The following is a 23,522-nucleotide window of genomic DNA, read 5'->3' on the forward strand; positions in this document are numbered from 1 at the left end:
AAAACATTTTTGACAATAAGTTTTTTCTAGACCTGGTCAAATATTTGATATCCCCATCCACTGACCACTAATTTTGCTTGCAATGCAATCAAAATTTAAATCATAAATTTTTTTAACTATACTGCTTTGAGATGTTTAATATGCATAAAATATAATCATTAAAATTTCATAAAATATGTCTATGGGCCCAAAAAACATCAAACCAGTGAAATATGACATTGACCAAGAAAGGACCGTGGCATTAAAATTTTTAGGGGGGTTGTTTTGAGGTGTATTTTTTACTTTTTTTTTTTGAGTTTGTTTTGAGAGGTATTTTTCACTTTTGTTGGGGGGGGGGGGAGAGGCTCTTGCTTGGGGGGGGCTTCGTAATATTTAGGGGGGTTCACCGTTGCTCTTAGGGGGGTGGGCACCCCTGAGTTAAGACATTAAAGCTCAAAAGAATTCTATCACGAACACTTACTTTTGTGATCCGATATGGTAAGACATCAATCTAAAATTTCCATCTGGGGGAACAAATGATAAAATTCGTTCAGACTGAAAAAGTAAAATTTTAAAAATAAATAAAGATAAAAATTATACATGATATATTAATTAATAAATAATCATGTAAACGAATGTAATTCACATAATAAAAATAACTGAACATTTCCTCAAAAAAAAAAAAGAGATAATTGATTCATTTTTTAACAATATTTAAATTTAAAAAAAAGCAAGTGTAAACTTATGACACTTATATAAAAAAAAGGAAGCTTATAATGCTTCAAAAAAAAAAAAAAAAAAAAAAAACACGGGGGGGGGGGGGGGGGGAGGGGGGAATCATTATTAAGTTGCAGTATAAACAAATAGATAATACTTATCTACAATTTTTTCAAGAATAAATGTGTTAAAATCACAAATCAGCAGAAATATTGCCAATGGCTGTCTGCGGCTCCCTCAGGGTCTAGGTTGTTGAATGCTCTCTTAAGTTCCCCTCCCCCCTGTCAGCCAGAAAGGTGTCAAAGAATTTAGTTTAAAATAATATATTTTTATAGCTTTCAAAAAGAAAATAAAAACTTCATGCTTATGAATTTCAGAATTAGTTTTGAGTTATGTTGCAATAACTATTAATAACTAGCTCTACCCAACGCGCGCTGCTATGCCAACAAAAAAATACATCATTATACTGATTTTCATGACAATCGGTTGAACGGGGCAGAAGTTGCTACTCTGCAGCGCCACCTGGTGGCGAGTGGCTTCAATGAGCATATTACGCAGCTTCTCCGTGGAAAAATACATATATATATAGCAATTTTCATAATAATCGGTCCAGGTATCAAGTGAAGCCGTGACTATACTCAAATTTTGTACTCACGCAGTTTGCAAGATCAATCCATCGCTAAAAATATCAAATAGAAAAAGTTTTAAATCCCCCGTTGCATGAAAAGCCATAAAACAATAAAGAAAGAATTTATTTGTTCAAACTCAAGAAAAATGGCAACAGCCAACTTCTTATCAATGAGATCTTTCACGCGAATTAATTTCTGCAGCCGATAATTTTATTCGTATTTATCCAATGGATTGTGACTTAAATTGGAATAAAAAAGGAACTATCGATCGGATTTTTTTCGAACTGGTCTATAAACATTCCCAGTACCAAAAATAACAAACGGTGAAAGTTTCAGCTAAATCTGCCGGGTAGTTTTTGAGTTCATGGATGACATACAGACAAACATTCATTTTTATATATATAGATTTAAGCTTTAACATAAAGCTATGTTCTAAAATAAATGTAGGATCAAAATGAAAGAAAAATACTCATTAACAAGGTTCTGCATTAAACAAAAACTTATTACACACAACTGCAAATTATACAGTTTGAACGTCAAAATAACGAGCATTAATTTAAATTTTCGAAAAACTTAGTACACGAAAACTAAATTTTTTTTGTGCTTTTTCACAAGAAAAAAAAACTTTTTTTTTAATGTATGAGGCAGTTAGAAGCAAAGGGATGTAAGTGGACATTTTCAAGTTTTGAGTAAAACACGTTTAAAGTTTCTCTGGTCCTAGGCAGGCTTTCATTGGAAAGTTTTTCGAAATCATACTGTATAACAGAACCTATCATGGCTACTAATACATCGCTTGCCCCAAAACAGAGGTGAGGTTCACCAATCATTTGCACTGCTTATCTCTAAATTTTTAATTTTGGCACTTAGATCCCTTTGTTTCTTGCTGCCGAATATAAAAATGCTACATACAAGCAGGGCCTGGTTAACGCACGGTCCGGCGGGTCCTCGGACCTGGGCACCACAAATTTAGGGGCACCAAAATAGCCCAGCCTAAATTCACTTACTTCCTTTTTTTTTTAAAGCTCATTTTACTTTTTCTCAACTTTAAGGAAGAGGAGGCTCAAATTTTTTTAAAAATCAGCTCAAAACCTCATAAAGTTAAAAACATTTCGTGTAAAGAAGTCGTTGTCCCTTAGCTCTGGAATTCCAAAAAAATTACTCAGATGACATAGATGAACATTTTCCAGAAGAATTAACACTTTCAAATCTTTGCAAAAGGTAACCCTTCTGCTGGAGAATGTTTTAAAAGGATAAGATCACTATACATTACACATACATTTCCGAATGTGGATTCACCCCTGCAGCTTCTTCTTACTTTGCCTATCAGCAGCTGTTCCAGTGAACATTACTTTTCATTTTTGAAAAGAATCAAAAATCATTTGAGAAGCTGCGTTTCTCTGTATAATTTACAGGTGTTTTCCTTATTGACCATTGAAAATGCTGTGACATCAAACATAGGTTTCGATTATTTGACAGACACATTTGCCTCTGTTAAAGCCAGAAAGAAGCCTTTTTAAAACTTGATGTCAGAATTAGTAAGATTTTTTTTTTCAGTTTTAAATTGTTTTTTAACTCTTTTTCGCCTTAAGAGGCAATTTTAACTGTGATTAGTTTGGTGACTATCAAGTGTTTGGTATTCAAATCCCAGGTTTCCTTTTAAATCTAGTATTGTTCCTTTGTGTAGGTTCTAGTACATTAGGCTTCTAGTATAAAACATTAACTTTAAAATTGTAAGAATTTTTTCATGGGGGGGGGGGAGGGGCACCAAATTCTACTCAGGACCTGGGCACCAGTTTGGCTTGATCGGGCCCTGCATACAAGAAGTGATGTTCCCATCCATTTTTCTGAGGGTATACTCCCAGTAATGCAATACGCACAACATACACATGGCCGGATTTAGGGGAGGGCAGGCGGGGCTACTGCCCCGGGGGCCTCCACAACAAAGGGGCCCCCACAATAAAATTTTTACAAAATATCCTAACTTTCACGGGTCAAAAATATCGGATATATACATATATATCAAAATATTCGGATATATATGAAAGTATCGGATATTTTCAAAAATATGATTATCTTTTCGAACCCTGATTAGGGTCCTCCACACTTCCAAATCCGGCCCTGAATATACGATCATATACATAATATGTCAAAATATGAAAATTTTTGAAGCTTGGGGGTATACGCTATATGTCTAAAAAATGTTTCAGAGTATACGGCGTATACAGAGTATACCCAATGGGAACACCATTGCATACAAGTATAAAACATCCAAATGAAAAAGAAAATTTAATTCTGAGATCCTCCTTTGTGTTCTAAAATATCATCAGCTCTAAAATAAGAGGATAGTCAGAAAATTTGTAGCATGAATTCTATTTTAAGTAAATCCGTACATCAATTCACAATACTGTCGGCCTTACTTGAACGAATACTGTCAGTTCCAACATATAATATTCAATTAAGCGGGGTATTTAATTATGTGGGGAAATTTTTTTTACCTTAGTCAACTGATGACACATAACTAAAATGTAACGGTAAATAAGCCGCTACTCAAAAGTTTTTTTTTTTGTAGTAACAAATTTTTGAAATATTCTTAATGAACAAAAACTTAAATAGAGCAGTTAAATATTAAATTACAAATATGTACAAAAAGCTTGAAAATGTAAGTAACTTAGTACTTATAAATTGCAAAATCTTTGTTTAGGCATCCATTCCCTATGTTATTTTTTGAAAAAAAAAAAAAACACAATAGGGAATTGAATTCTTGGAAATGTTTTGGGAACAGTTTTGTATCTCTTTTCCCAAACCATTACGAACATAACAAGTCCAGGGTTGGCCGAATTGGACCCAATGGGTTTTTTTGAAAAAACCCATTTAAAAAAACCCATTATTTAGCCCACTTTTGGGTTTTTTAAAATTTTGTGAGAAGTTTTTAAAAAAATTAATTAATTTAAATACTTTCACAATTTAAACTTCTTTTTTATTTGTTCTTCACCACAGACAATGAACATAAAAAATGAATTTTGAGCTTTAATAGTATTTTTTAACTCTTAATGGCATTAAAAATATACTTCAAAGATTTTAAATAAATGTATTTAACTTTTTTCTTTAATTGGTCAATACATAACTCGAATTATCTTGACCAAGTCCTGTCACGTCTGATTTTCTCAATATTTGTAGATTGTACAGAGGAAACTAATCTAGTTAAAAGGCTTTCATGTAAATTATTTTCTGCTAACCAACATGTCACAAATCTCGAATAAACACAAGGTAATTTTTTTAGAAATAAACAGATTTTTCAAACGGTCGACAGAAAACAGAACAGGTACAATATTTTCATTATTTTACAAAAAAGGTTAATATTTCTTACCCTGTACACAGAAATAGAAAAACAGGCAACATAAAATTCAAAGAAATGTCTTGATTAAGCTGGAATTCAGTAAAAAGGGATTTAAAAACCAACTGAGGTTCTACAGTAGTTTTGCATAACAAAATGAAATACTAGAAAGTAAAATGCAAAGAAAAAAAAATGTAGTAATTAAAAACGAACGATGGATTTTATCACTCGAGAAGTAACTTTGCCTTATCTGTTGGTAATAATGAAAATTAAAAAATCTGAAACTTTAACATTCTTGGGATTTTTCGTCTTTTATACTTTTCTTCAGAAAACTCTGAATTTTAACTAGTTTTCCAGCTTTTTACCCGAAGAAAATTTTTGCACTTTGTCCATATACTTACGCTACAATATGCTACAAGTACCCCACATTTCCCCTAAAAAAAGACAAAAAAACCCACATTTCTTTTAAAAAACCCAACTTTAGTTGGGTTTTTTTGGGTTTTATTTAAAAAAACCCAAAAAACCCTGGGTCCATGGGCTTTTTTAAAAAAACCCGGGTTTTTGCCAACCCTGAACAAGTCCCATATAGACTTTCCCAAAGCCTATTGTTCCCAGGACCACGGGCTACATTTTGACTCAAGTTTGCTGGGAGCAGGGGGATCCAAACTTAAATTTTTGGGAGGGCAATGATTCTCAATTTGCCGAATGGATCTTCAAATTTTGCCAAATGATGAGAACTGAGCCAAATGGAACTCTAAATATCGCCAAACAGAACTCCAAATTTTGCTGAATGATGATAATTACGTTGAATTGCGAGACAAAATTTGCCAAATAAGGACATATTTCGAATTTCACAGTGACATCCCACCAGGGAGCCCCTGGCTGGGAGAAGTGTCACCTTCTGTTTCAAAAGTCTTTTGGAACTGTTTACTTGATATTTTCAATATTGTGCATTAAAAATTCTGTCTCTTTTGTCTCTCCAAGTTGCCTATTTAACTATTTATTTTTAAAAATAATTTATTCAAAATTTTTCTTAGCAAAAATATTTGCAAGAGCTAATCAGTCTCATTGGATTATCCAGGGATACTATTCGATTAAACAGGGATGTTTTACATTACTATTGCTGTCTATAGGGAAACATTCAGTGCCAATGTGTTGTATTTTTATGAGCATGGTATTTTTTTATCGGTTACCCGACTAAGCCGAGCTGATAGTATTTCAATCCCAAGTTACTCGTAGCATTTGATAAATTATTACATAGCTAAAATTTATTCAAATATCTTCTCCTACTGACTTAAACTTCTCGAAAACATTTATTGAAACGACAGACTAATATATATACAATGGTACACAGTACACATATTTTTTTTTCTTTCATAATATTGACAACTCGTAAGTGCAGAAATGATTTACTTATGCTTTTATACCAAAAACAGCTGACTTTTGCAGTATATACCAATTAGTTTACCTCCCAACGTCTAAACCGAACGCAAGGATGGAAGCTCACATCATCAAACACTCGTGGATTTACAAAAGATAAGCTGAGGTCAGGCATACCACTTAGCTTGATGCAGCAATCAATCTGTAAAAGAAAAGTTCAGAACTTAAGCATGATATTTTACAACAGCAAAGCACTGGTACTTGATACATTATGCTGATCTCAATGATTAATAAACTTCTAAACTGTTGTATACATACATAATATTACTGTAAATTACATCTTACAAATAAACAAATTTCCATCATTTGAAAGCTTTACAAACAAATGATCACATTTTTCAGGGTGGCGACAGGAACTGTGAAAAAAAGTTCCCTGACTTTTCCCTGATTAAGTTCACCAAATTTCCCTGATTTATGTTACCAATGATAATGGTTTTCTTTCTTTGCTTTACTTGAAATCCATTGTATGTTTGTATAAAATGCAGTAATTTAAACGTTTTCAGTTATGTAAAGTTGTTGAACTAAAGATATATTTTAAAAAGATGCTACTTTTTTTAACAAAATGGTTAAATAAAAAAGACAATTGGAGGGGAGGGAATGACCTACAAAACAGTACATTAAATTTTTATACAATGGAATGATTATAGAAAAATTTTGAAAAACTTTACTTCCAGAAACCACTTAGCATAAGAATTTAAGAAACTATTAAAATTACTTTTAAAAACATGTGTATTTATGATAGTTCAAAATAATTTCAATTACTTTTTAGTTCTAAGTTTTCAAACAGCATAATAATTGTTGCAAGAATAACAAGTAATAGTGAAAGAATAGAAATAGTGTTGTTATTCTTATATAACTAATTGACATATTTATGCAAAACAGATGAAACCATATGACAACCATTCATAGGGAGCTTTTCTCTAATCAAGAACATAGGTTTTAATGAATGAATACAGCATTTTAACAATAAAAAAATAAAGATATTTTCTTAAGTACACAAGTTAACTCTATTTCAAATGATTTCAGTATGTAACGAGAAAAAATCTTAGATTGCTTTTGTAACAAACAACTTTGAAATGCAAGGAAAAAAAAAGGAAAAAAAAAGCAATTAGTTAATTTCAAAATATATAAAAGAAGAATACAACTTGGTTATAAAATTAAAGAATCACTAAAGTCTGAAGAAAAGAAAACCTTTATAATCTGCAGTGACAACAAATAGTATAATGGCAAAAAACAAAGTTTTTTAAATTGAAAGTTCAATTTTAGCAATCAAATTAAAAACGCGAAGAAGTAATAACTTTTAAGCTTTTATAGTATTAATTCAAAAACCAAAGATTTCTTCTTGAAATCGTGATTATAGTACGCTAATTACTTTTTGACAATGGAATAAAGGCAAAGGAGCTAAGCCATAATTGAAGGCTTCCTCTTTGCCTGTATGGTTGTTTATTTTACGTAGCATTGAAAGCGCAAAAGGAAATTTCAAGCTAGGTAAAATAAACAACCTAACAGACACAGAAGCAATCTTAGGCAGTTCATCCTGTGGTTAATAAGTAAGATTCAATACTTTGACGTTGAGGAAAAAAGATGCACAAACATGCGACAGTGTATAATCGCACCTCATTAATTTAATTAATTTTTTTTTTGAACAGATAATTGGCGGGAAATGCGTAGGGAATTAAGAGTACTTAATTTTGTAAAGCAAAAAAAAAAATTTTTTTTCTTCAAAAAATCAATTTTCCCTGATTTTTTGTTATTTTTTTCAAAATTCCCTGATATTTCCCTGACTTTTCCCTGATTAATAAAGTTTCCTGACTTTTCCCTGATCTCCCTGATCTGTCGCCACCCTGTTTTTATTTTATCTTTATTAAAAGCTACCTCTTAATGCCATGCTTTCAACCTTTTATGTTTTATGCAATGCTGTAGTCGGGGGGAGGGGGGGGGGGCATTTTTTGAAATAATTGGCTACTTATTGTAAAACTACCCAATTTAATGCTGGTTTCAAGCCACCATTTTAGAAAAAAACAATTTCTGCTTTTTAAATTAAAGTTGACAAAATAATCTAAACTCATCTCTTTTGGTCTGTGGTTTTTTTCTCAATGACACTACATTTATTACAGTAAACATAGCAAGTTTTCTTTTTAACTTCTACCATTTAGATACAATAATTACTATTATACTAGAAAACTGCCCGTCAAGGTATGACGGGTGAAAATTGCTTCTACATTTGAATGAAGCCATTGACTGTTTGGTGATATTTTGATCGTTGAAATGGTAACCCTAACTCCAGTGGATGGACCCTAAACTCCAGTTTTTCGGGTTCATTGTTAATCACTTTTTCGTTTATTCATTCTCCTGAAATGACAGTTTGAACAGTAAAACAATTATGTTACCGGATCGAGTTCAGCCTTGTCACACTAAACCCTTTCCTTTGAATGTTAAACATTACCAAAACATATTATCAAATGATCATGTCGTGGAACGAGTTTCATTGTTGAAACATGCGGGTTATTCGATCATTACCTATTATACATATGAGGATAAATTGGTTATAGAAAGAACTAAATGTATGGAAATAAATAGGTCTAGAAAAACTCAAACACAATAATAGGTTGATTCATTTTAATAAAATGTATTGTTGGGCAAAACTGATTACAGTCGAGTCCCGACTTACGTTAAGTCAGACACTTATTCAGACACTTATGAACACCCCTCAAACTGTTTTAAACTATTCCTCAACTATATACTACATTTTCTTACATAAATAACTGAACTTTTACTGTATTTAAAAGATACGAAACTGTTTTATTCTACATTAAATACTAAAGATGCACAAAATGAATGATCAATGGAAGGTAAAGACGTAACACGGTTCGCATAGTATGAAGTAATAATAAAATGCTTCACTATAATAGTGCTGTACAGCAGATACAGTAACAATATTTGTGAGTTAAAAATTGACGATAATGATGATCCTCCATGCTCCATAAGATAATGCTCCTTGATCAGATATAGTTATTCTTACCTGATACATTTTTAAATGCGGTTGCTTCGCCGTATCTTTTTTAACGTTTCAATTTGTGGCAACAGCCCCTCTTCTCATTCTGTTTTTTCCAGAATACAATAGCAGTTTCCATTTTCATAATATTTACTTTGCAAGACTATAATGCAAGCTTCAATATTGAAAATAAGTTCTGAACTTTTAAGGATAGCTTTTTGTTTTGGCTTTTAATTTACGTATGGAAGATTCATTCATACTTATTGTCATGGTACCGTCGGCTTTTGTAGTTGTTCAAGCATATCAAGAATCTTAGCCTTTTTTTTTCAATCAGAAACTTTCTTTTTCTTTCCATCTTCACAAACTTAAGATGAAGGTGCCACTAAGGTGCCATTATATCTCATCAACTTTAATATTTAGAATTTAAAAGAATGAATAAATGAAAGTTGCCGAGTGGCTGGTTAGTTGATGCACTAACAACGCGATGTGTAGACAAGTTCGCTGCGGGAACTTTCACTGTTAGTGATGCTTAAAGAGATGTAATAACATTCACAAAATCAATATTTAGTAGCTTATAACGAAGCTGATATTTCCTTCCAAAAAATCTCGTGTTGTGGGCGAAAAACTCGCGTTAGCTCTAAAATTCGTTACTCGTGAAAAATTCACGTTATAGCCATTTCGAGCAAGTCGAATCGCGTTGTAGCGGGAGTCGACTGTAAACCAGTACGAGAATTTTGATCAATAAAATGTTGAAAAGAATGCTCAAAATAGTTCGCTTTCAGCACAGCTGTGCATTATTAATGTGTATTGTGTGTTATTGTGTAACATTAGAATAAACTTACGCATCCTTGAATTTCAGCTGATATAACAGATCCACTTTTGTCAATGATTGCATCAACCTCTTCAATGATATCGAAATAAGCTTCGTTATTTGTGTACTTAACACCAGTGCGGCGCCAAGGAATGCTGGAAAGTTGACCAGTTGGCAAGGTATTGCTGATGCTGAAAAAGAAAAAATAAAATCAAAGTGATTTAAAAATGAATATTGCAACCAGGGTTTGAAAACATCATGATATTTTTGATAGATATATCGGATATTTTTAATCAGCACAAACTTAAGTCTTCAAAATAGTAATTGCATCTTCAAATCACTCTTTATTTTCTTATATTATAATTACAATATGTAGACTTAAAATTAAGGTTTCTTTTATTATTTATATCTAAAATATTTTATTTTATATTTCTATCAATTTTAATGGAGTTAATTTGGCATTAGCTGTTTTACTCATTTTTCTTCTGTTAGCTACTTTTACAGCTATATGATTCAGAAATGCACAGTCATAACATTTTCTTTTTTTCCTGAGCAATGTTTAATATTTAATTAGGCACTATTAATATAAATTAAAATTCTTACTTTACTAATAATTTTATGAACATAAAATACAAGCAAAAAAGGAATACTATATTACTTTGTTACATTAATGATGAATTAATACATAATAAAAATATAGTACATAACTTTTTGGTTATATATAATAATAAATGAGCAATATTACTAGATTAATATACTTTTTATATTGAAAATACGGTAGCTGAAAAAATAAACATCGAAATTATCAAAATATCATGATATTTTTAAAATAAATATCAGATATATACGTGATATACATCGACTGATATATATCGGCGAATCCTGATTGCAACTGTTAAAAAATAAATATAATTAATTAATAAATAAACAAAATAAAATAAACAAACAAATTAAAAAAAAAATAAACTAAATAAATAAATAACTTATTTACTTGCAGTTAGACTATCACCTCTTTTATTAATATTTATTTATTTTTCAAAATTGCATTGACAATAAATATTTACTTTAATTTCATGGAGATAAGCAAGAAATTACCGTTTGTGATGAAACATAATACAAAAATAGTCTTAACTTTTAAACTAACCAGGGGTCTGTCCAGGATTTTTCACAGGGTCCGTTTTTTGTGAAAAATGAATAAATTTTGTGAAAATAAATTAATTTCGCAAAAAAAAAAAATTGTTAAAACGAAATTTTATAATTTAGAGATGGCACAAACTGCATCAATTAAACTTAAAGTTGAGTGTTTTCCTCTTCTATGTCGAGAATATCATTCTGGAGTGTTTTTCTGATATTTGGCGGGGGGGGGGGGGGGGGGGGGGGGGCATCGCTGTCTCAAGTATCAATATTTATCTACCATTCTACATTTTGTTAAATTATACTACAAATATTTCTGTCCAGTATTTAAAATAATTGTAACAAAAAAAAAAAAAAAAAAAAAAATTCAGAATAGGGTTTAGCATTTAACTTTGTGACCCAAGACACTATTATAAAGCACAGAATTTCGTTTTAAACGTATAAATTCCGTGATTTTAACAAAAATAAAAAGTTATTTTAATTGTTTACCTCTTAACAAAGCGTAATAAACATCAAAAATTCGAAAAATCGGATTCCAATAGCGGATGCAAAGATATCGCAATTCTCAAAGTGAAGGCATCAAAAGTATAAAAACGACATGTAAAAGAAATATTTTTGATAAAATTATTTTAAAATTGCATTTTAGAGTCCTATGATAAACATTTCATTAACATCTGTGGACACAGTTGAAGCAAAAAAAATAAATAAATAAAATAAAATAAACCATCTATTCAGCATTTTAATTTTTGACTAATAACAGAAAATGGAATTTTGCTTTAAAAACTTGAAATGAGGGTTCCTTACAGAAAAAAAGAGACTTTTCATTTATTTGCATCCTAATAAAGCGAAGTTAGCTCGAAAAAAGAACAAAATATGACTCTCATATCGGATGTTAAAAGATTGCATTTTTCAAAATGTAGACATCTAAAGAAAAAAAATGGTAATTAAAAGAGTTTATTTAAAGTTAATCATCCTTGTTAGCATCGAAAAATCAAAACCCATATAATTTTCTCCCTAAATAACAATTAAATAACAATTAAACATCGCATTGCACCGCACCGTAAAAACGCAAATATTGACAAGCTAGTAAAATGAAGAGAATATTTTCTAATCAAGTCATTATAAAGGTTCAATGCCAGACGCTAAGTGGTGATAATTTTGAAGTTGGTAACCCTATCTGAAGCGATCATATTTTTTCCCCACCCTTACTATCCTTTTGCAGTTCTAAGTTCATTTCGCAGATATATATAATTATTGTTTATTAAATCATGAGCAGGGAGAAAAGTGCTTACCAATGCCTTTTCAGAAAAATTTACAACAACACCGCTGCTAATTAGCTGTGATAAAACGAACAGACAACCATTATATTTATTTGGCAGTAGCAATTATTTATCGCTTGCAGGAGCATCGCAAGCTGATTTTTTTCTTTCAAAATTAGCCGATTTCGTATAAGTTGATCCCTCTAATTTGACTTCAAAAAAGATTCCAAAAATTATCGGTTTATACACAGAAATATGCGTTATTTTGGTTTCAGATTTGCTCTTTCAATAAACAATTTGTGACAGATCCGATCTTGTTTATCAGAATTTTGTGAAGGGTCCGTTTTGTTTGATCGGGATTTTGTGAAAGGTCCGTTTTGTTTGATCGGGATTTTGTGAAAGGTCCGTTTTGGTTGATCGGATTTTTGTGAAGGGTCCGTTAATGGACCCAAATATCCTCTGGCCAGACCCCTGCTAACATTAGTTCTGTTTATATAATAAGGTTTCAATTGAAGCACTTAGCTAAGTATAAGAACACAAGGTGGTTGGTTCTCCTGTTTTTAACGATAGAAATCAAATAAAAACAATTAGAGTGGTCATCGTTGGCGACACACAGAGCAACTCTGTTGCAATCTTGAGTGATGCAGATTAAAGGCCTCCTACATTAGGTTTGCATATGGTTAGCCAGTATTATAAAAAAAAATTTTGTAAAATTTAATTGATTTAAGATGTGTGAAATTCAATGAATTTAAATAGTGTATGGATATGCAAAAGCAATGAATGCATTTCAAAACACAATAAATATGCTTCATCGTATTAAAATATAAACAGTATTTAAAAATAATTACAAGTGTAATTGCACATATATTTTTCTAAGGAAATTTGATAAACAAAGCAGTGAACTTAAAATGCAGAAATGGTGCTTATAATTTAAATTCCCTATTCCCTCAAATAGTCCCAATTCAATAATGTAAGATAAATTATAAATAAATAAAAAAAAATCAAAGATATTTCTAATGAAATAAACACGTACAAAAGCAGGTGATATATCATATGAATGAAGAAGAATTTGAAAGTCCTAAATGTAAATAAAAATCATCAAAATGGATGTGCACTTCTGATATAATCTATATTTGTACACAATTGTACATTTTGTTGAAACATGACAACATAATTCAGGTAAAATGTTTGAAGATAAACGTTTAGGTATAATTTAAAGTAGAAACAACAGGTACAGGTAGAAATAATATAACTCTAGCAGAGACTATAATATTTAATTTTCAAATGCAGGTTAGTATAGAGTCCAAATGTAGGAGAGAACTCCAAATTTGGGTAACTAGATTTAAGATTTGGTAACTGTATTTATACTGTAGAAAGTACTTTATATAAAGGAGGTTTTAAATTAAAAGCTCCCACATTTTTTATTATTTCTTTTTAAATCCTCTCATTTGAGTGACTTATATGTGTGAAATGGCAACAAATGATTCTAAAAGTACAATGATGTTAAAGTAGTTAAAAATAGACACCTTGGTTTCAATATCTGATAGTAACCCTGTCTGAACAATAACATTATATGCAATTTTTTTACTTTTTAACCTAGTGAAAGTAGTGGAGGTACAAATATTGCGATTATAAATGAATTATAACCAAAAATTTCCCAATTAACATGCCTTTCATCTTTGAACTAAAAAAAAACACGTATAACATTTACAGTACAACCTCGATATCTCAAATCTCTCGGGACGGGAAAAAAATTCGAGATATAAGAGTTTTTGAGTTATTAAGGTTTTAAAAAAAATACACTAGAAACTCTCACAATTACACACACGTACGCTATATGAATTTATATATGTACTATGAGATCACTTTGAATTACGATCAATAAAGTAGTCTTCAATATTTTACTAGATTTGAAATTTTATAACTGTCAAAAGTGCACAGGAAGAGATTTTGAATTGAACAACAATTTCAACTTGGTTTTTCACCTAAAAATTTAAAAATTCTAATGTTCAACTAGTAGCTCCCCACATTCAAAAAAGTTTTCATCAGCCTTTTTGTAGGAGTTAAAAAAGCAGAATGATGAAAATGAGGAACTCATTTTCCGTTTTCACATGAAAACTGGTGAAAAATCAACCCCCTTTCCTCTCAGTGGACAACATGTTCGAGAGAAATGCACAAAGATTCTAAACTCTAGGGAAAACACAGCACCCCTTTCATACCAACACTTCCCTATTATCTTGCTTCAATCCCCTAATCACAAAGTTTCCAAGAAGAAAGATGAAAACTGGTCCCCCTGAAACTGGTTTTACTACAAAAATTGCCAAAGAAAAACGACAACTGAAACTTGCTTCTGTGCAAAAATTTCGACATATCAAGGGTTTCGAAAAATAAATTTCGAGATAACAATGGAAAATACATAGGGCTTTTACAGAAAATGCAGGGGAAAATGTTTTATCGAGACATCAAGGGTTTCGAGATAAGGAGGTTCGAGATATCAAGGTTCAACTGTATGACAATTTTAAATGTTAAGCATTGATGCAATAAAGAGAGGAGAGAGTGAGAGAGAGAAAAACTAATTGTAAAAACAAAAGAATATTTTTCAAAGTAAAATTACTTGGATCTTCCAGTAACAGTATTTGCTATTGTTCTCAAAATATTTGGAGGCTTTATCATTTCTTTCAATATATTCGACTCAGTGGCAAGTGGAAAACCGTTGTCCAACATTTCATCCAACAGCTGAAAAATTAACAATCTATCATTAATAAGAGAAAAAAAAACAAATTTGTATTGTGGAATAATTTGAAAATTAAAAAAAAAAAAAAAATGCATACCTCATAAACCATAACATAGTGTTCTTTAATCAAAGTTTCTGAACAATCCCCAAAATAATCATCAAAGGTATCAACGACTCTGTGTAAGAATTCTATTACAAATAGTGGAGAGACTAAAAAGTAAAAACATGCATAAATGTATCTTACATTTTATACTTACAGTAATTTATACCAAAATTCATCAAACTGAGGTTGAAAAATAAATATTTCACCAAACGTGTTAAATTAGAAAGTTACATTGCACAGCAACAATTTTATGAAGTAAGGGATTCCATGTACAGTGGCAGCCACTTATATGAATCATGTCTGTTCTAAACAGTTTTAATTCCATAAAGCGGCTAATTCAATGAAGTTGGGTCTTGTTCTGTATCTGACGATTTGATTCAATAAAGCGGCTGATTTAATTAACCGGCGTCCACTGTATCTTTTATTCAATCTTTTATTCGTGCATTTACAGTTAGCTCTCTGTTTAACGACTTTCAAGGGACCACAAAAAATCGTCCATAAGTAGAAAACGTCCTTAAATAGAATGCTTTTAACACTACAGTGGTCCACCTGGGACCGTGAAAAGCCGTCGTTAAATAGAGATCGTCGTTAAATAGAGCGTCGTTAAACAGAGAGTCAACTGTAATTACTTTGCTTTCATGCTATATTATGAACTGTATGCTTTTAAATTTACTAATGATATAACAAAGAATTGCTCTTTGTTAATTAAATTGAGAATAAACAAATAACACAATTAAATTTTTATCCAAAGGCCTAGGTTTACATGTTACATATTTTTTCTTCTTTCTGTTACTATTCTCAACATTTTAGCACACGGAAATGTAACGTAAATATTTTCTTGCTTCCTGTGCCCACACAATTGATCATCTAACATTTGATCTTGGAGGAATTGCTAAAAACACAGGTCTTTCATTTTTTTTTCTAAGAATGCACATGTATGAGTAAACAATAAAATAGCATATTTGTATGCCATTTTTAATAAATGCTTACCATATATACTAGGGTATAAATTGAGAAATTTAGCACAAAAAATTAGGTTAAAAATTAGGGGTCAACTTATACGCGGGGCAGAACTTCCAAAAATGTTTCCCAAACATTTCTTGGAAAAAAAAAACACTCAAAAAGCGAACATTTTCCCTGATTTTAGTCCAATTCTTTTAAGCAGATGCTATAGAAGTAAATACTTACACATTCTGCAATAAATTTACATGGTCTGACTGTGAAATAAAGAAAAAATAATTACAGTAAACTGCCAACTTACGCGAAAAGTGTGGGAATCGACATATTCGCGAATTTTACTGATAGTTGCGAATAAATGCTTATTTTTTAAATAAAAATAATGAAATATGGCACAGCGCAGAATTTTATTGATATTTATTCAAAATAAAAGCAACAAGTAAAAAAATTGTAACAGCAAAATTGAACCCTTTACGAAAACTTATCGCAGAAGTGAATCCTTTTTGTACAAAAGAGTAATAATCAGAGTTTTTTAACATAAATTTTTTATTACATTTCATTTTCCTTTTTTTTAAAACGTTTATGTTCAAAATTAGTGACAAAACACTCCCGATTTTTCAGAAAGTAGGGGCTCGACTTATACACAGGTTTTCAATTTTTTTCCTGACTTTCCTCCTAAAAGTAGGGGGCTGACTTATGCGCGAGATCGACCTATACGCGAGTATATATAGTAGTACATTAATCCATTTTAAGCATCATAATTTCATAAAAAAGAATTTATTTTGAAATAACCTGATTTTCATTACCTTCAGAAGTAGTAACAGCAACAAAGAACAAATTTCTACGATAGATGCTGATTAAATAATGATGAGGTGTTGCTATAATTGGCTGAATGTCTTCTGGTGAAGCTGCTTTTCTTTGGGCATCGAAAAAATAATCACAAACAGATTTATGAATGACACTTTTCCAATGTTTTTCCATAAACACATCACTGTAAAAACAAAATATACAACATATTTATTGATTGAGTATTTAAATAGAATCAATGATAAAATGTTATAAATGTGTACCATAGGGTGGTTCAAAAAAACATTTTTTCAGCTAGTGTCCAGGATACCCCCTATTTTTTTTAGACTTACTAATAGCATTATGCTGTAAAATGTCTAGCTTCTTACTCAATTTTTAAGAAGGTGCTCAATGACCCTTCATTTAACATTAGCTGTAGCATAGAAAATGTTACAAATTTAGAAATTTTTAATTTCCCCAGCATTTTTTTGTAAATAATTATTTTATTGCAATGTATATGCATACAGTGAAGCACCGTTTATACGTTTTTATCATTTATACGTTTTTTAGTTTGGTCCCTGCAGAGTTTAATACATATTAATTAATGTATTCTGCTATACGTTTTTTTCATTTGTACGTTTTTTCATACAGTCCCTTCCGAAACGTATAAACGGTGCTTCACTGTATTACTCGTTTATGTTATACTAGTGGCACCCGCACGGCTTCGCCCGTAATAGAAAAATTAAAGGTCTTTTGGTTCACTTGTATATTTACAAATAATGTATGGTGAATTTTCTCGCCAATTGGCTTGTACCGACGTTACGGTTCCACGTTATGATAATTTCGTATCTCGCCAATTGGCTTGTGCCCATGTTACGGGTCCACGTTACGATAATTTCGTAATTTATGATAGTTTTTTTTTCTTAAAATTTGAATAAAAAAATAACCACATCGAATTTTTGAAAAATCGCTTTGAGGTGCACACCCCCATGCTACATACTAACTTCGTGCCAAATTTCATGAAAATCGGCCGAATGGTTTAGGCGCTATGCGCGTCACAGACATCCTACAGATATCCTACAGACATCCAGACATCCTCCGGACAGAGAGACATTCAGCTTTATTATTAGTAATAAAGAATATGCAGCATTGTTTTTTAATCCCTCCTCCCATACTGATGAAATTTGGAGGAGGGGGTTGAGCACCCTCTTTCAGTTGAAATAGGAAGCTAAAATTCTTGCAGTATATTGCTATCCACAAGTCTAAAAAATATTGAGGGGTGTCCTGTGATCTAGGAGAAACATTTTTTTACATGTATTTTTGAACCACCCTAGTGTACCAGGAACCACGAGTGCCCATAAAGGGGAGAACAATGGTTCTGTCAATTTTTAAAACAAAGTTTGAGCAAAAATATCATTCAAAACATTTCAACATGAATGACTGTAATAAAACCTTCTTTACTTAAAAAAATTCCTAATTTTAATCTGCATTGGCTTTGCTTTTAGAATTATAATAACGTAATTTAGATAGCAAATTTCCACTTGCCTTCTGAAGAAAATAAAAATATGAATTCCCTTGAAATGGTTAACATCAGTTGGCTTTCAAAACAGAATATTTTCACGAATCTAACTTCCTTTTATTACTTTGAAAACAGAAGAAGAAATAATTTTTCCCCCTTTAAGTTAAAGCCTTTAAACATATAGATTTGCTTAGTCCTCTCCCCCCCCCCCTTTTAAAATTACATTTGAGGCAGTGAGAAGACAAGGAATGTAAGTGGACACTTATAAGTTTTGAGGAAAACACATTTAAAGATGAGATCCTATGTAAGAATGTATTCTGAGTGCACACAACCGTATTGAAAGAATAATTTTTTCTAAGTTCCAGATTAGCCTCGTATTTGAACAGCATAAAACAATGATCCCTCGTCCTGCTTTCCGAGCAAAAATCTCTCTACTCTATAAATATCCTTCATTTAGATAAAATTAAACAACTCATTCATGTCCCTTCTGACTCTCTTTTGCTGGAGACTACCCAAAATAAGCCTTTTAATTCTTGTATCATAATCTAAATCTGAAAGTCCCACTGGAGCAGCAAAGGTGGGGTTTTGAGAGTAAAAACACCTGTAGTGTTTTAGGATTGGCAATAATGATTTTAACATTATTGCCAATCCTAAAACACTAGTTTAGATGTAAGAAATCGTTTGATCATAAAAGTCCATGATGTAATTCTGGTTGCGCTAGTAGAAAGTCCCCTTACTAGCTTAGTACCTTCTTTAGCTAATTAGCTAAGTAATAGCTTCTCTGAACCTTATCTAAAAAAAGAAATACAGTCGTCCCTTGCTACTTCGTGCTTCAACTTTCGTGGTTTTCACTACATCGCGTTTTTTTTTTTTTCAGTTATAGCAATGAGTCTTTTTTATGTTCTCGTGTAAACTTTTTCTTACAAGAGAATTACAAATTATGTCTTTTAAGTAAGGTAAGCTCTTCTTAGGGACTGTAGTTGTACTAGTTGAGGGAGTGGAGGTTTGAAATCGCCGAAGAAAGTTTTTCTCAATCTAACCTTAAACGCTAACTGCAAAGTATAAATCACTGTATTATTACTAGGGGATAAATACATCTCTAATGGTGTTCAGCAACGTACTATACTAGCTTTTTAAGCTGTATGTGTAATACTTTTGATGAGGATAAATGTAGAGGAAGAAATGGGGTACATACGGTCACTAACTGGAAATTAATTTCATCATTGAACAAGTTAAAGTTGAGCTATTTTCATAGGTTAAGAGTAGTGTGTAAGAACTGCATGTGTGTGTGTACGTTATTTCCCAATATAATTAATGTGATATCGATTCTGTCTAATATATCTCTTTTTCTCATATTTTGTGCAATACATTAAGTAATACAAATGTAATGTTGGATAAGGGTGCTGTTTCATGTCTAGGGGGCTCTAACTATGTTAAAAACCTATTTAAATTGTCGTCAGTAAGTTTTATGCCCTCTAATTAGGAAAATATTCGGTTTATAAATACAGAATCCTACTTCACGGAAATTCAGTTATAGAGGTGAAGTCTGGAACGAATAACCACGATAAACGAGGGTTAACTGCATATCTTTCTTGAGGTAAGGAGACTAAAATTGGGCAGCAAACTTGACTCCCAATGAGGTCTTACCAAACTTCGTTTAACCTGAGTACAAGTGATAACTTAATGATAAATTCAAAAAAATTTATGTTTAAGTGCTATAGTGCTGCTCAGTATTGTTGGCGTGCTTGGTGGGATAGTCATAACCATTGAATTCATGAGAAATGAGGCAGGCAGAAAATGCAATAAGTGAATCAAGACTTCTAGAATAGAATGTGCATCTTAGTGTGGTGTTCAGTATGATTTTTCAATTGAAATTCATTTTTTATTGTAAACAAAGGATGGCATGAAAAATTTTTATTCCTAAAATGCTTGATTATAGCAACCTATGGGTATAAAACCGACTTTGAACTGGACTCGTCTAAAGACGAGCACCATAAATCCCGAGGCAGTGTTGCAATAGCATGATAAAGAGTAAACAAATATGAGCGAGTTTTAGCACACCCGTTCTCAAATTAATGACTTACATCTTGTGAATTTCAAGCTAATTTTAAAAGTTTAATAATAGTACTCTACTAAAACTGTCATTCAAGATTACACCAATGAAAAAACTAAATGTGTCACTACAAAAATTTGTACTGAGAGGGAAAAAGTCTCAATTGTAATCAAATTATTAACAAGAAAAGATTTCAAAGGTAAATCTTCGAATAAATAATATTCATTTGATAACTTCTCATAATTGGTCATGATTAACATTAATGATTCCCATCGTGATTGTAACACTTGACAACATAAACCATCATATCAGAGCAGAGAAAATATTCATTATAGCAATCTGAAAATCAATAAAATCATCTTTAAATAACTGTGATTTTAAAAGATCAATATTAATTGAGTTCTGTTTTAGCCCGTTATAAGTGAGGCAGAAAACTATTCAGTTGATTGAATATTATTAAATATATACATGCAAAAGATTTGAAGCTATTTTTTTGTAAAAGAAAGTACGGTTTTCGAGGAGACAGAAACATCAAAACAACAATCACAAAATAGCAAAAAGAAGAAAATATACCCAGATTGATTTATTATAAAAAGACTGTGGATCATTTTTTCTGTATTTTAAAACGCATATGTATTTACAAATTGAACTTTATCGAGTGACAGACGACAGGTAGGTAGACGACACGAAAAATAAGAGCTGTGTCTAGAGAACCGACAATACTGGTTGGATAGCCGTTGAAATATTCATCTTTACCGTTAGGTAGCGCAAGTGTACTTCATTTTTTTCCCGCTACCCTCCCTCGTAATGTTGAAATTTTTTTTGCCGAGGTTGAATCATATCGAAAGAAATTACTGTCAATAAACTAAGATATTGTTTGAAACATGTCAGAACAAATCAACTGGAATCATTGCTATCATAATAATATAAATTTAACGTAAATGCATACGGTACACTAGTGGGGGCCCCGGCCGAAAGGTCCGTTCTCTGGAAGCCCTAGATGGCATAGCAGAGCGGGGTCCCCTGTTTCGTACGGTACACTAGTGCAACCTAGGTTGCGTTCGACGAGTTTGACCAGGAGCTACCGGTTAGTTAATCACGTGACAGCTAATGATCACGTGCTCCAATCAACCAATCAACTGCTTAGAATGGTAACCGCTATGGTAACTGGTTGACAGGGAGATTAAAGGGAAGGAGATAAATCTTTACTATGCAGAAGTGGCAACGTTTGTTCACTTTTTCCAGAGAGCGCTGTATGTGCACCGCTCCCGTCAATCGCAGCAGATCAATGTAAATGATGCTAAGTTTCTCATTTTTTAGAGGCAGCTATTAAAGCAAAATAAAGAAAAAACTGCTGGAAATTGGTTGTAATAAGGGGCCAATATAGTGGACGATGTACGGCTTTCGTCTACAGAAAGTTAGCGCAGTATTTTGATGGAAAAATTTATTTTATTTTTCGTCACCAACTAGCCGAATTCGTCTGCTATTAATATTGCGCTGTGCGATGTTTTATTTTTTACGAGTGTGAATGTTTCTATTCCTGAAAATAATTGACGAAATGAGAATGTAGTAGAAATTAATTACGTAAATGCTTCTTTTAATTATAGTTGTAAATTTCCTGACATGCTTCGAGAACTAATTAAAGCGAAACAATTTTTTGCTTTCACGACCTTTCCCAAACAGCACAAATCGTCTCAAAATCGTAGAAGTAATGTAACATCAACGTGATCACATGTACCGAAATCCTCTGAAATTCGTCGAGAACTGGTTGATAAAACAGCAAAATGTCCGCCCAGCACAGCGATTTTACGTGAAATCGCTGTAGATATGATATGACTTTCAACATTTTTGGGAGCAATTATCAACGTTTTTCGGATGCTTACAAAATATCAACGATATTTCTATGTTGGTTATATTGTGCTCTGGAGTAGTTTTCAACGAATTTTAGAGTTTAAATGGATTTATCTACTAATATTAGATGAACTAACAACCTGTTTCAGAGGATTTATCAACGATTTTCTCATGTGTTTGTGTCACGAAATATCTACATAAATTGCATCTTGATAAATTAATTACCAATAATTTATAGACTGTTTGCACACTTTTTGAAAGTCTTAAAAACTTTTTACCGTCAAACAGTAATATACTTAAGATTTTTTAAAAAATCATTTGAATAAAATTCAAATTTGGAACATAAATCAATAAAATAATTAAGAAAGACAAGAAAAATGAAATAATTTTTAAATTAATTTCAAATATAAATAAATATGTATTTTTTATTTTAATAATTTAAGAAAAAATGGCTAATGTTAGCTATTTTTAGCATTTTAAAAAGTAATTTTAAAGATTTAAGACTTCCAAGAAACATGCCAGCAATCTATGAATCATTGATAACCTATTTTGTGTTCATATTTAAGTAGACAATAAACCATTTCTTTTGTATGCACAATTCACAAATTTTATTCCAGCAATAATCTGAACAAAAAAACAAAATAATAATAATAATAACAATAATAATAATAATATGAGAATTTTTAATTCAAAGCTATCTCTACGTCGTTCTTGACGATCAGAACATTGTTTCTTGAATTTAGAAAACATAGTTTAAAAAAACTTTAAAAGCAGGCAATTACTTACTTCACGTTGATACAAGAAATCGCTAATTCATTTACACACTCACGCTCGCAACAATACACAACCCGACAACTGACAACGTGGAAACATAGTCAGTAAATAGCCGTTTTTCTAAACTGAAATTGTTGCGCATGAGCAGATTAAAGTTTTCAGACATGCAAAAACTCGTCAAAATGATTACAAAAATTAGAGATACGCTATATACTATAAATGTAAACTTTCAAACATATTTTGGATTTATTTTGAAACCTGTGCCAATTTCGTACTTTTGTCAACCATATTTGGAAAAGCCCAACTACGTGAGGAAATCTACATCGCGTCGATATCCGTTTGTGATATGTCATGAGTTTTGCACCAGTTCAACGATATAACAACAAATATTGGAAGATCTGTGCTGTCTGGGTTAACAGAAAAAAATAAATGTTAATGTTCTATTCA

The 23,522-nt window shown here is 31.5% G+C and overlaps 1 protein-coding gene across 1 annotated transcript in view; it reads right to left on the reverse strand.

The window, feature by feature from the left end:
- Positions 1 to 21,143, reverse strand: part of LOC129229957 (AP-3 complex subunit mu-1-like) — a 36,060-nt gene extending 14,917 nt beyond the window's left edge. Inside the window, exons 1-7 of the mRNA XM_054864339.1 lie at positions 21,024 to 21,143; positions 16,899 to 17,083; positions 15,130 to 15,242; positions 14,913 to 15,034; positions 9,937 to 10,096; positions 6,128 to 6,241; positions 461 to 534 (exon numbers count right to left, since the gene is read on the reverse strand). Of these exons, the coding sequence (XP_054720314.1) occupies positions 461 to 534; positions 6,128 to 6,241; positions 9,937 to 10,096; positions 14,913 to 15,034; positions 15,130 to 15,242; positions 16,899 to 17,083; positions 21,024 to 21,058 (803 nt within the window). The 5' untranslated portion in view covers positions 21,059 to 21,143. The remainder of the gene's footprint in view (positions 1 to 460; positions 535 to 6,127; positions 6,242 to 9,936; positions 10,097 to 14,912; positions 15,035 to 15,129; positions 15,243 to 16,898; positions 17,084 to 21,023) is intronic.
- Between the last annotated feature and the right edge of the window lie 2,379 nt (positions 21,144 to 23,522).

Source organism: Uloborus diversus, chromosome 9 (assembly GCF_026930045.1).
Source record: "Uloborus diversus isolate 005 chromosome 9, Udiv.v.3.1, whole genome shotgun sequence".
Taxonomy (NCBI): domain Eukaryota; kingdom Metazoa; phylum Arthropoda; class Arachnida; order Araneae; family Uloboridae; genus Uloborus; species Uloborus diversus.